We start from the raw sequence: 14363 nt of genomic DNA on the forward strand, positions 1-14363 counted from the left end.
GGGTATTGTGTCTATAATGCTTTCTTGTACTACTTATAGTTTGAAGAGAACTATATTGAGATTACCGGCATGAGAAAAAATACTCAGCTTTAAAATTATTTTCATTGTTAGCAATTGTTTATACAATTTCTCTGACATGAGCCCAGCATTCCTAAACTGTTTTTCTACTTCCCTCCCCTCTTCTCTGTTGATTGGCATTTATCTTGCAAGGCTATATCCTATTCAAGTGGTGAGGAATGACAGACGAGGACCTCTGTATTCTGGATCCTTTTAAAATGACTTGGTTACATTAGAACATCTATATCAGGAAATATATGGAGGAAGCCACAGAATTATGTGAATATATTGTCAATAAAGGATCCAGCTACACTGTCATCACTACCATGCTTTCTCTTGCACCCCTGTATGAGATATTATAGGATGCAGTGACCTATGATGCTGTACATGTGGACTTCACTCGGGAAGAGTGGGCTTTGCTGGATCCTGCCCAGAAGAGTCTCTACAGAGATGTGATGCTGGAGACCTGCAGGAACCTCACAGCCATAGGTAGGACTGTGAATTTTATGTTGCTTTTAAAATGTACCTATAACTCTTTCTCCATTGTTGTTATTTGTTATTGTAATGTCAACTGAAAATGAGGATGAATGAGATGAATAAATCAGCTGCGTTTCTGAGGTTTACTAAAGAGTAACTTGAATTTTGCCAACTTTCCAATGTAATATCATGCATTTTGTCGTATTTTAATTTAGGTTACAATTGGGAAGATCATACGATTGAAGAGAATCTTCAAAGTTCTAGAAGATATAGAAGGTAATTTTCATGTGCAAGTTGATATGAATATACCTCTGAATTGCTTTTAGTGCACCCTTTAAGTTCTAAAGAAAAGCAAGAGTGTAAATATGCACTGGTTTTTTTTTTAAAGATTTATTTATTATGTATACAGTGTTCTGCCTGTTTGTACACCTGCAGGCCAGAAGAGGACATCAGATGGCATTATAGATGGCTGTGAGCCACCATGTGGTTGCTGGGAATTGAACTCAGGACCTCTGGAAGAGCAGTCAGTGCTCTTAACCTCTGAGCCATCTCTCCAGCCCAATATGCACTGTTTTAACTGTATCGATGATTATTAAATTCTGACAAAACTATGTACCTCAAAATCATGTAGCTGATTTATTTTTGTAAGACATTTCTCTGAAAAAGAAGATAAGAAAATAATGCATTAACAGATATCACCATTTGAATTATAGTGAGCTAGACTACAGAACTGCTAGTCTCTGTCTCACACCACTTAGATATTGCAGAAGATATAAACATTGAGTAGGCGATAAATCTATGTCTAAAACTTTCTAATAAACAAGTAGTCCATAATAAAGCTGTGTGTTCATAATATATTTTCAGTAATGTTGTTCAGTTTAGTGAGAGGGGCAATTTATGACAGTGAAGAATGTTGTTATGGAGAAACTCTAATCCCTATACAGTGTTTCAGTGAGAAAAACAAAAGTGAAACTGTGAATGCAGGGTAAACCTTTTCATTTGCTATCTTCTTTCATAGAGATGTCATTTTTCACAATGTATACAAGCCCTGTCGGCATTGGAACACTGAACAAAGGATTATAATCCTCTCTAACACCGAAGAGTTAGAAGACTTGTAGTAGTACCTATAACTTGTAGAATTTCTGAATGTAACATGTGTTTAAAATTAATGGCCTTTCCAATTTTATTGGCAACACATCCACAAACTCACACTGCAGAAAAGCTTCCATGAATACTATCAATATGGATTGCCTCTATTTGCCTCGGTTCATTTTGCAATTGTAGTATGACTCACATAATAGGAAAAATTTTAATGCAATCAGAGTGGTAAATCTGACTTCTCCCAGTTCTCTTCCAACATGTGAAAACCCTCTTCTATAGTAAAAGGATGCTATAAATGTGGTCCACGCAATACATGATCTTACAATCACAGGGCTCTTTAAAGATAAGAAATATCACTTGAAGATGGAAGAAAAATGAAAGTCAATAAAGTGATAGTACCATGAAATCTGATTACTTTAAAAATTAAATGAAAATGTAAAATTCATTCACACAGATAAAAAGATTCATCAGTGCAATGAATGTGATATAACTTTGACATGTGCCAATTATCTTTGCAGGAATCAAAGAAGATATAATGGAGGACAACCCTCTGTCTTTACTCAGTGTGGTAAGTCTTTGTCATGTCAAATCAACTTGAAAGGCAAGAAATAATTCCTACTGGAGAGAAAACATATGAAGATATTCAGTATTGTGAAACCTTTGTAAATCACAGTAGTCTCCAAATTCATAAAAGAACAGAAACTAGAGAGAAACCCTATGAATGTGAACAATGTTTTATGATCTTTGACCATCAAAGTTCTCTTCAAATTCATGAGAAAACTCATACTGGAGAGAAACCTCATGAATGTATTCAATGTGGTAAAGGCTTTGGGCAGCACAGATATCTTCAAATGCATGAAAGAATTTATACAGGAGAGAAACCTTATGAATGTAACCAATGTGGTAAAGCCTTTGCATGGCACAGGGATCATCAAAGGCATGAAAGAATTCATATAGGAGAGAAACCTTATGAATGCAACCCATGTGGTAAAGCCTTTTCATGGCAGAGGAACCTTCAAAGGCATGAAAGAATTCACACAGGAGAAAAACCTTATGAATGTATTCAATGTTGTAAAGCCTTTGCACAGCACAGTTCTCTTCAAATGCATGAAAGAATTCATACAAGAGAGAAAACTTATGAATGTAAACAATGTGGTAAAGCCTTTGCATGGCACATGAATCTTCAAATGCATAAAAGATTTCATACAGGAGAGAAACCTTCTGAGGGTCATCAATGTGGTAAAGCCTTTGGGTGGCACAGTCAACTTCTCATGCATGAAAGAATTCAAACTGGATAGAAGCCTTATGAATATAATTAATGTTGTAAAGCCTTTGCATATCACAATTTTCTTCAGAGCTGTGAAAGAATTCATACAGGACAGAAACGTTGTGAATATAATGCCTGTGGTGAAGCCTTTGAATGTCATGGTCATTTTCAAAGGCAGGAAAGAATTCACGCAGGAGAGAATCTTTATGAGTGTATTTCATATTTTGAAGTCCTTACATGCCTTTACATACTAAAGAGAAATTCTGTGAATGTAATTAAAGTAAGATAGACTAGCAGTCTAGAGTATCTCACAGACTTGTTCTATGAAGCAGGAATATTGAAGGACCGACCCAGCTAGTCTCTGCAGAGTTGGACATCAATTTTCCAGTGTCATGCTTGTTCACCATTTTGAGAGTCAATGTGCTCTCAGCAGTAAAGAACAGTTGTTTGATTCAGTGGCTATTTGGCCACATTTGTTTCATAGATGTCCATCAGCTTAATTGAAGTATACTGGATGTGCCGCCAGAAGCAGCTGTGTCTCTCTGTCAGGAAAGGCCTTTCTTATTGAATGCCATATTCTGTAAATGTCTGATGTGTTTGAGGACCATCTATGTATTTACTGTAGTGAATAACTATGCATGTCTATTTATGTATCTATCTATTGATCAATTTATCTATCTCAGTTTCTCTAAATAGACAAAATTGCTTGTTTCTAGCTTTGCACAATCTGTTTAGCCTTGAAAAAATACACAAGAGACTAAATAAATCTTTTCCTGTAAATAACTAAACTAGTATATAACAAGACTCCAAGTAAGATTTCTACGTGAGTAACTACGGACTTGCAACTCCAGCCATCCTGAGCAGCTTGGAAGAGTTCGCTTTCATAAGACTAGAACTATATCAAATGGGAGAAAGGAGTAGGTCCCCAACACTTCAACAGTAATGACATGCTGTTTGATAATACTGCACCAACTGTGAAAGCCCTTTCCAAGTGTGTATAATCCTTTAAGCATTGCTATTGTCTTAACTCACCACAATGTCCTCCTGGGCCACCTAGCTTGTCTTCAACAAATGAGCATTTACGTTATTTTAACATTTAAGTCACTATGACTATAACTGCAATGAACATGAGAATTCTGATACCTCTAAAACTAATTTAAAGTGTATGGAAACAGTACTCAATGAACATGAGAATTCTGATACCTCTAAAACTAAAGTGTATGGAAACGGTACTCAGAAGATTGCATATATCCATAGCAATTCTGTCATTTTATGAGAATTCGAGAATGCTGCAAGAAGACCAGCAGAGCCAACTAGCCTAGATCCATGTGGACTTACAGAGATGAGAGCACCAACCAAAGAGCGTACGTGGACTAGACCTAGACCCCTGCACATATGTAACCCATAGGCAGTGTGATCATCATATGGGTCCACTAATAATTTGAGTGGGTGCTGTCTAGGACATGGACTGTGTTGAATGCTTTCAATCAATTTTCCCTAGCCTGACTGCCTTGCCTGACCTCAGGGATGAGTGGGGGTTCAGTTCTGATGAGACTTGAAGTGCTGGTATGGGTTTGAGAGTGCTTGTAGGCATGCTTCCCATTTTCTGAAGGGATAGAGGGGAAAGGGTGGGAGGGAGGGAATGGGAGGAGAGGAGGGAGGGGCTACAATCAGGATGTGAAGCAAATATATAAATTAAAAGAAATTTAGTAATGAATTCTGTATACTGTGTAAGACCTGGCGGCTAGGTCCTACTTCTAGAGCCCAGTGAGACATGAAAGTCCAGTCTGATGCAAACAGCAAGGGATGCTTTATTGATACATCGTGACGGGGTCTACCAAGCTCTATTGAGCTGGAGACCAAAAATAAGCAAAGCTTTGGCCTTTCATACCCTTACAGAAGCTGAATTGGCAGTTAAGCCAAGTTGTTGAACCATGACTGGTTCTTCAGAATGCCCTTTACAATGATTGGTTACTAGTTATTTTATCCCTTAGGGGGCAAGAACTCAGCTTGGGACATCATGTGCTGTCAGGTGTTCGGGACAGGTATGAGGGTGTGGTTTTTCTCTCAAAGTATACAACAGCCCAGAGGCCATCTCAGAAAGTACAGAGTGGCCAGGGTTGAAAAACAACTTTTCTATCTCTTCCACTGTGAACAACAGAAACATGGCTAGAATGAGAGTGCATGGAGAACACAGTTCACTGTATTTGTTGTGGTAATGGAGTTGAGTGTGTGTAGGTAATAAATCCAAAGGCATCACAATTAATGCACTAAATATGTGCAATTTTATATCAACAACAACAATACAACATGGTTTTAACTATTTTTTCTTGCTATCTGTGTAAAATCCAAACCCACTACTATAAGAGTTCATTTTGTATGTTTCACAGCCCCGTGTCACATTCAGATTTATTGTTCAGTTCTGGATCATGTTCCATTTTCACTTTTGTCATCTCAGGTAAGTCATATCTGGAGCATTAGCTTTTATGTGACCATATCCATGAATTGTAGGTCAGTAAAGTTACACTTAGGTCCACTTTCTATGTCTTTGTGGATTATATTACTCCAGTTCCAGATCGACAGACTTGCTGTAGTAGAATATCTTTTACCCTTTACACCACTGTATACAACACTATTACAATGATGTCTTGTCAAAAAAGAAAACAAATGTTCCCTTTGCTGCAAAAAGGCAAAAGAATCCAAAGAAAGCTCCTAACAATTGATCACAGGAAACATGATTCCAAAGCCATATGATATGAGAAAACTCATAATTTTCTATAAGACTGTGAGGAAATAGTTTAAATGTTGGTACAATGTGACTCCTGAACTTACCACAAAGAGAACAGTCAAGAATGTATACAATATTTGTGAAAAAAATGAGGGAATGGAGAGAAAATGCCAAAAACTAAGCCTGAATTTATATTTAAGTTTTCATCAAGATACCTAGGGAAACTCCCCCAGGGAAAGTGTGACCTTGACCAAGTTAACTGTGATGGTGTGTGTAACAAACACAGACTTCACTATGCAAATCACTCAGTTACCCCTAAACTGTTCTATTTCTGCCTTCTAGCTACTACTAATCTCTCTTGCAGAGAGGCTCCATGCTCTAGAGCTCTCTCAAAATGTGAGCAGAAAGGTAGTTCTATGGCCCTACAGCCCCTCACGCCCCCTTGTGGTTGCAGACAAACTCAGCCCCAGTGAATCCCACGAAGAAACCAATGTTGTAGAATAATTTATGTCTGCTTCCTGCCACATGTATTATGTCACAAGGTGGCAAAACTGCCCTGTCTATGTACCATGCGCAGCAGAGAACCCTCTGCATCTCAGAAACTCCATTTGTACCATGAAACTGAATTTCCGTGAATCATGCCATTGTAGCTGGTGGTATTGGAAAAATAAAAAGATTATCAAGTATTGCTGAAGCATAATCCGCATCAATCACTTTCTATCAGTTTCTACACTATTTATACAATTTGACACAAAAATTGAATGTAGAATGTCAGGTTCAGTACTTGTAGAAACTAGACCTTTTCTAGTCTGTCTTCCTACTGCCCACGAAAACCAATGCCTGTGTGTGAACCCTAGAGAGTGATAGTATAAGCTCCACAGCTTTCCACTGCTTGGGCTTCAAAGCCCACGCATCCAAAGGGAATCCACACTCAGGAAATTCAGAAGCCAAAGACCTGCGCCCAGATCACCACAGAGACCAACAAATTCACAGTGTGAACCACTCTCCATCTCAGTCCCAGCAGATCAGACTCTGACATACCAGTAGACTTTCTCCTCCTGGCCATGGGGCAGCTGCCTCCACAGTCACCATGGTGTGGCATGTGGTACTCCTTCCTCACAGTTCCCTCCAGCTGCATCAGAGAAGAATCCTGGAAGAAACATGTAAGCTACCTTCCTCTCAGGCCCCTCTTTCCTAAACCTGCCCAGAGGCCCTCATTAGCTTGGAATCTCCATCTTGGCCTTTGGAAGATAGCAGCTCTTCTACTGGGGCATCAGAGGTCAAATACCTCAGACAGTTGGAGCCTTCCCAGCTCCACCCTTGCTCCCTAGGGCCAGACAGAGCAGTACTCTGGGGAATTTGTTTTATAAAGAATTTTCCAATCTCCCAGAACGCTTCTTGTTTCTTTTTCAAGGCACATACATCTTTGTTTACATGTTATGTAACACACTCAGCATGCAGCACAGCCATCTCTATGTCATAGCTGGGAAGTCCTGCCCTCAGTCAAATTCAGAGTAACAAAGCAAAAAGTGAATGTGAATGTAAAGTGGAAAGAAAATAGCTGTTCGTATGCGTGGTGGAGTAAGATATTTATACATAAGAGCCAGAGATATTGGAGTGGGGTAGGAGGTCGTGTGGCAGGGTATCCAGAGTGTACATACACCTGAGCCATATGAAGACAGGAAGGAGGGGAGAATCATGAGGAAGACCTAGAAGTCAGGGTTGTAAATAATAGAGGAAAAGCACCAGGTAACCCAAATGATTGGATTCCATAAGGAAGGGAAGCTAGGAGAAGGACAGCCCAACACTAGGCTAGAAGTGGGGTTATGCCAACCATTACCTTGCAATAAGTAGGGACTGAGTGATGCTAGGAGAACCTGACAGCCAGATTTCTATTGATTTGTTAAATAGGCACCCAGACCTTTGTCTCAGGCTTTAAGACTTAATTGTAGGGAGAAAGGAAAAGGTTGAAGTCATTTAAGGATAATCTAAATCATTATTTTAAAAGTTGGAAAAGGTTTTATGGTCCAAAATAATTCAGAGACTAAACATATGTAGTAGAGCACACCAAGATTTACTCCCATCTTTCCTCTCACCTTCTACATTTTCAAAAAGGAACAATAACATTCCTGTCAGGAAAAGCTAGATTGGTGTGCCCATGTCTTCTGCATTGGAAGAACTAAACAAACTTCAGAAATTTGGTTTTTAGAAATGAGTTCATTTCCTCATGCTTATTTTTGATTTCCTTGGTCTGTGACCCTCCAAAAATGGATAGTTGGACTTTTACTGATCATCTTAAATTGAATACCTGACTACTCATTGCTAATACCAATTACTGTCTAATGAGTAAACCTCTCCCTTTTCTTCCTCCCCATCCATTTCTGTGCTGGGACTACATCACTTCAAAGTTGCTCAGGGAAAACAGTTCTTACACAGGTCCCCTTTATTTGTGACTCCTCCCCAATCCAAGGAGGATAGAGGACAATCATTCACTGGTGCCTCTTTCTCCTGAGTTCCCAGTTAGGGCCTTGCCTGTAAGAAGTGAAGGACTGTCTTCCAGGCAGTGGGAATGAGAGGATTAGGTGCTCAAAAAAAGTCTTAACTACACAGCATGAGGAAAGGGTGAGCTGCAGGGGATGTTGCTCGAACCTGAAATAAATATGAAAGCCTTTGAGAGAAAGAATGAATATTTTAATTACTGGGAAACATTGGCATGAGCAGAAACAAATACAAGATTAGAGCAGTGATGCAAAAAAATGGAATTCTAAAAATACCATCAATTGTCGTTTTAGAAAGATAAATATAATTTGAAAACATGTAGGTAGACTGATTTTGAAAAAGAGCAGAAACTTCTCTGGTAGAGGGAATGGCATTAATAAGACAGGGATTGACCTTGCCCCTATGTGCAATGTTAGCTGCTGAGATCTTTCACCAGACACACACAGCTACAGCCAATGGCCCCTTAACTGAAACTGCAATATTCACTGGCTCAAGCTAATCTAACCAAATTGTATCCAAATCTGATCTGCTTTTATTCACATGCATGAAATAATACATGCTGGGAAATTACACATTCTGACACCCTGCTAGGATCAGGTCTTTTTTCACAATGGGGACCCCTGTAGCTGAGTCTCAAAACTTAGTCTAGCCATTGTCTACCCAGTTTCACTGGGCACTTTCTGCAGACCTTCTGGTCTGGTCTGAAAGCAGAAGCTATGCTGCACATGTTACTGAAATGGTCAGTTCATTACATTACTCAAATGATTAATTTTGTTTGTTTGTTTTTCGAGACAGGGTTTCTCTGTGTAGCCTTGGCTGTCCTGAACTCACTTTGGAGACTAAGGTGATCTGGAAGTCATAGCGGTCGGCCTGCCTCTGCCTCCTGAGGATTGGGATTAAAGGTGTTGCCACCACCACCAGGCCCCTTTCTAGGCATCCACCCTGAGCTCACCAGGGCACATCTTCTGAACCTGTGTCTTCTTCCTTCAAAACACTCAGGCACTTCCCTTCTTCTTCCTGGAATCAGGGTGCATAGTTTGCAAAGCGCATTACTCCACTTGGAGTAGAGTTATCAATCTGTCCCACAAGTGAAAGGGTACCCAAATATTCAAAATAAAGGAGGGAGTTTAGAAAACAAAATTTTTGGTTTTTGTCGCTTCATGTTGTGTGCTGCTATCCTTCATGTGATAGATATGAAACAATCTGGGAGGAAAGAAAGAAAGAGACTATAAACACTTTGGGGCACTATAGTTAATTAGCACATCTTTCTCAATGGAATGGTGATAAAAATAAAAAAAACAAAAACACATCCTGGCAGTGGTGGCACAGGCCTTTAATCCCAACACTCTGGAGGCAGAAGCAGGCAGATCTCTGAGTTTGGGGAGAGCCTGGTCTACAAAGGAAGTCCAAGACAGCCAAGATAATCATAGAGAAAACCCTGTCTGGAAAAAAATGAATAAAAATAAAAAGAAAAATACAGTTGTGCTAGGGTTCTGGGTGGGTCGGAGGGGGGCCTAAAGAATGGAGTGGAGGTGTGAAGGGAGGGAGGTGTGGGGGAATGAGGGTGCCTTCCCCAGCAAGGAGAGAAGAGTCAGTGGGTCTCTGATGAGCAAAGGGCTCTTAGAGGAGATAGGGAACCAGCAAGGTCAGGGAGTGAGCCAGGCATGATGTTCAAGGTAATGCCTCAGGTGACAGACTAGCAATCATGCTGCTTCCCTGCTGTGACACACAGGCAACCAGGTGCTTTTTAATTATACACATTTCAGATAACATGCCAGTAACCCCAGCACTTTGGAGGCAAATTCATATTCTTGAAATTGAGACCTTGGTTATATGAGGATTGGACATAACATGGCAGGCATGGGGTGAGCAGGAAGCTTTGATAGAAGTCATGAAGTCATGTGGCCCTGGGCCATGGTGCCATGGTGGAAGTCCTATAGACACCTCCTGTACCATGCTCTCTCTGCACCAGCCAATCCTGGCAAGAGTCATGTAGCCACAGACAGGTTTTCCCTAGAAGTCTTTAAAAGATCCTGTGTGTTGGAACTCGTGGTCATCACTGCCATTTTGTATGGATGAAGCTGAACCCTACATGCACTCTGTTTCTGCAGAAGAAACATTTTTTGCTTTTACGTACTCTTTGAGACTAGGGTCCTCTTTAAGTGACTTATAATTAAAAAGGATTGTATGGCCATCAATGACAGACACATAACATGACATTTTTTATGTTATATTACCCAAATTCTCCTTTTTCTACCTTTCCAGGGTGTGTGTCTGTGTGTGTGTGTGTGTGTGTGTGTGTGTGTGTGTGTGTGTGAGTGTGCCCATGTGTATTCAATATATAGCACAGGCTTTCTAAAAACTCCCAGTGATCGTCCTGCCTCTGTGTAGTGAAGGATGGATTAAAAGCATGCGCTATGATGCCAAGCTTTAAAAATAATTTTTATGAAGCAAGGTGACTGTTTATTTTGACAAAAATCATTTTAGCTGTCATTTTATGTGTAAAGTTGTTTCGCCAGAATACATGTCTTTGTACCCCATTCATGCCTGGTGGCCAGGGAGGCCAGGACATGATGTCAGAACGCCTGGAACTAGAGCAACAGATAGTAATGAAGATGCTTTATGAATTTCCCAGAAGCTCTATAGTAGCTAACGATCTGCTGTAACTTCTGCCCCAGGAGATCTGGGCTATTTCCGTCCTCTGTCGGCACTGTGTACAAATTTATACAGGCAAACACCTGTAATCATAAAATAAAAACAAGGCTTAGTAAAAAATCAGGAATGGAATTCTCTACAGTGATGTCACAGGCCTGAGTGAAAGAACAGCCAGGGCTAATGAAATGAACTCTTTCTGGTCCTCTATGCATGCAGCTGCGTCCTTCTTCTAATTCAGCCATCTCAGAGGCATAGCAGGATTTTTCTGATGTTAGGTTAGCTCAGCACAGCCACTTATCTAAGAGCAGAGTCCACAGTGCAGATAGGTGAAGGTTTCCTGATGCTTTTTGTATTCATGTTCTCTGCACTTCATAACTGTCGCATTTACACATCGATCTTTAAATCATGTATTAGGATTAAGAGGTAGCGTTGACTTCTAATCAATCGACTTTCACAGTAACATTTACTTGATTTTCACCCAAGACCTTAGGGTACAAGATGAACATGCCATAGGCATTTCTTTCTACCATTTTATAATTTATATATGTTCTTGCTTCATTTTTAGTTAATAATAGGCACAGATGTCTCTGCCTTTACATTGTGACCATCTTTAGAAATGGACGTGTTAAGTGAGCATGAGTAGGCATAGGCAGAGCTCTATATGAACTTGCCCAGAGCTCCTATGTAGTACTCAGTGCTTTCTTTTTGGAAGAAAAGTGTCGCTTTGAAACTGAGTCCCAGGCTCTCCTTGACTCCTAGGTAAGGAATCTTGCTCAGCTCTTGTCCCTGGCTCTTGTGCTGGGTATTCTTATAGTGAAACAGACGACATCTGGATTTAACTAAGAGCTCCTACACAACTGTATACACCTCTGAGCAAGTGTTCTTAAGTAAGACTTTTGAACTGGAAAGACCGTTCTTTAATGTGCATCTTTTGAGGGGATAATATTCATCTTTTATCAGGGCCACGGCGACAGGTATATATATAAAGAAGATATTGAAGAAGGAACCTTTTTTTCTTTGCCTGTTTTCATTAGTCTTAGCTAGGAAATTTTCATTCCTTTAGTGTCTTTACATCCTAATTTGTGGAATTCTGGGCTATACTGAGCACCAGATAAGACATGCAGATAAGTTATCTCATGAGCCAAATGAGTTCTGCTGTCTTCTACTTTCCGTTGGTAGACAGCCAACTTTGACCTTGCTGGACTGCAGTTGTGAGACATTGAAAAATGGACGTTCACATACACAGAAAGAGAGTCATTCTACCAGTTCTGCTCATGTTGAGAACCTTGACTAACAAAACTGTGTGTTTTCCAACTGCCCACCATGGAATATGTCCTGGGTAGCAATCATGCTTATAAAAGCTCTAGTTCTTTATCCATTTCTATTTAAGTGTTTACTGACCTTGAAGAGTACATTTTTTATAATTGTTCATTTGTTAAGAGTTTAACTTGAATTTAGGGGAAGAAAAACCCCTAGAGTAATGGAGCCATCATTGAGTGTGGGCAGGAGAAAGACATATCATTTTTGTGATCTGGTTCCCGCTTTTCTCTCATGGTTGTCTGAAAACTCTGTGATAACGAGGTCAAAAGAACCTTCAGTTACCTTACTTCATCATTAATCCACAGACTGTACACCTCCATTTGCTTTCCCCATTTTCACTTTCTGGGCACCCTTCCACATGTAGGACATGGGAATCCCTACTTTCACAATTGTGTAATGGGCTGTTCAATCTAGGCCCGTTGTGTTCAGTAGGAAGAATGGGGTGCCAATAGAGCACAGGAAGATAACAAGTCATCTACTCTAGAACCAGGCCAAGTGTCCTTGTCACTCAGGCCTCCAGTTGACCTGCCCGTCAAAAGGGGTGCTGGACTGTGAGTACTGCTGTAGGGGTCTATGAGGAGAGCATGGGCTAACTTGGGTCTCAAGATATAATGACTGAAGGGCTGCCTGCCTTGCCCCATGATGTCCCTTGGATTTCTTAGACCTCCTTGGCCCCAGATGAAGGCCTCTCAATGACATCTATCAATGGGCTATATCTGTGGAGAACATGGTGAGTATGGAGCTGTGTGGAGAAAAACCTTTGTACTCAAGTTCAAACTCTATTGGTACATTCATGGAAAGCAGGCCGCCCACCTTGGATAGGCCTAATCTTTCTACTACCTTCTGCCCCCTGCATTTAACCTTTAAGTGTGAGATCCACTTGGAGTTAATGTTTTAGGACTATAAAGGGCATCTTATGTGTTGAGTAGTACTTCACAACCAAGTTGTGATGAGGAGTAGAATTGGTGTTATAAAGGATTTGCCCATGCACAGGAGATCATTACATGAAGTAGAGTTTAGCTAAGTGAGGCTTGAATCTAAAGTGCTCCAATGATAAGTAATATACTGACCAGGCCTGTTGGAGAACAAGATGCTAGGACACACATATTTCTTCTCCAAGATTTTCCAGGTATTTGGGCCCAAACCATGACAGAAGAGCCACTGCTAATTTATAACTCTCTCCTAGGTGCTTTCCTATGTCAAATAGCAGGCCTCTAAGAACCTGTTCAAGGGACTATTAGAGTGTCACAATCAATATGAAGGCCTGGTGTGCCATGAAGATTCAGTTTTCTTCTTGAAAAATGCATAGATTTGTCACACAGGCAAATTGTGTCAAACTATTTAAATAAGTAACACACTTTTGTATTGATAGCTGCCTGATGAAGCAAAGTTTTCTCTGAGAGCATCATGTATGGACAATGACATCTAAAACATGTTTACTATAGCAAATAGTAGGCTAGTCCCCAGGTCTTTTTAGGTTTCCCAAGGCCCTGGTGTATTGAAAATAAAACTGAGCTTCTACTCTAAAACAAGTAATTTTCTTGGGACAGCTGGTAGTAGTCTGGATCCAGATTCTTTGGGGAGTGGTACTTCAGATCCTGAGAACCCAGCTCTTATCACCATATGGGTTCTGTCATCAATTGCAAGGCCACTGTGGGCCTGGTCAGGAATGCCCTTGAGATCCCCTGTGTTTCCCTTATGCAGCCTTGTTTGATTACATTCTTCCTTACTTTATCCCATTGGATGATATATTCTATGGACCTCAAAGATATTTCCCACTTTCTTCATCCCAGCAGAGGCAGTATAGAAGATGTTATTCTTCTTAAGAAGAATACATGGCATAAGACATACCTAGTGCAAGATCTCCCCACCACAGCTTTTCCACCTTCCACCTTCTAACTCCAACTCAAGACCACGTCACTGAAGCTTGGTCTGTTGTATCAGATCACTGGTCTACTTAAGGGATGAGTCTGGGAATATCTTTGTTGTGTAAGGCTCCTTTCTTCCTGAATGGCTAACTTGTGTCCTGTCCATTTTTAAATTGTTCAAAGGATAGCCTGGAGCCAGACTCTACAAGAAACTTCAGGATGACAGCACACATGCAATGAAAAATATGTTCTAGTCTGTCTCCTGTTTGGGCATTAGCCAGAGGCAAAGTCAAGCTGTAATTAAAGGGCTGGAGAGATGGCTCAGAGGTTAAGAGAACTGACTGCTCTTCCAGAGGTCCTGAGTTCAATTTCCAGCAACCACATGGTGGCT

The 14363-nt window shown here is 40.4% G+C and overlaps 2 protein-coding genes across 2 annotated transcripts in view; one reads left to right on the forward strand and one right to left on the reverse strand.

Annotated features, from left to right (window-relative positions):
• LOC127203988 (zinc finger protein 721-like) overlaps nt 1-14363 on the reverse strand; it is a 1570727-nt gene that overhangs the window by 65719 nt on the left and 1490645 nt on the right.
• The window catches only part of LOC127202951 (zinc finger protein 120-like), a 41374-nt gene that overhangs the window by 11731 nt on the left and 15280 nt on the right, over nt 1-14363 (forward strand). Inside the window, exons 2-4 of the mRNA XM_051161791.1 lie at nt 750-810; nt 2154-2203; nt 5293-5360. Of these exons, the coding sequence (XP_051017748.1) occupies nt 750-810; nt 2154-2203; nt 5293-5360 (179 nt within the window). The remainder of the gene's footprint in view (nt 1-749; nt 811-2153; nt 2204-5292; nt 5361-14363) is intronic.

This window comes from Acomys russatus, chromosome 19 (genome assembly GCF_903995435.1).
Source record: "Acomys russatus chromosome 19, mAcoRus1.1, whole genome shotgun sequence".
NCBI classification, from domain to species: Eukaryota; Metazoa; Chordata; class Mammalia; order Rodentia; family Muridae; genus Acomys; species Acomys russatus.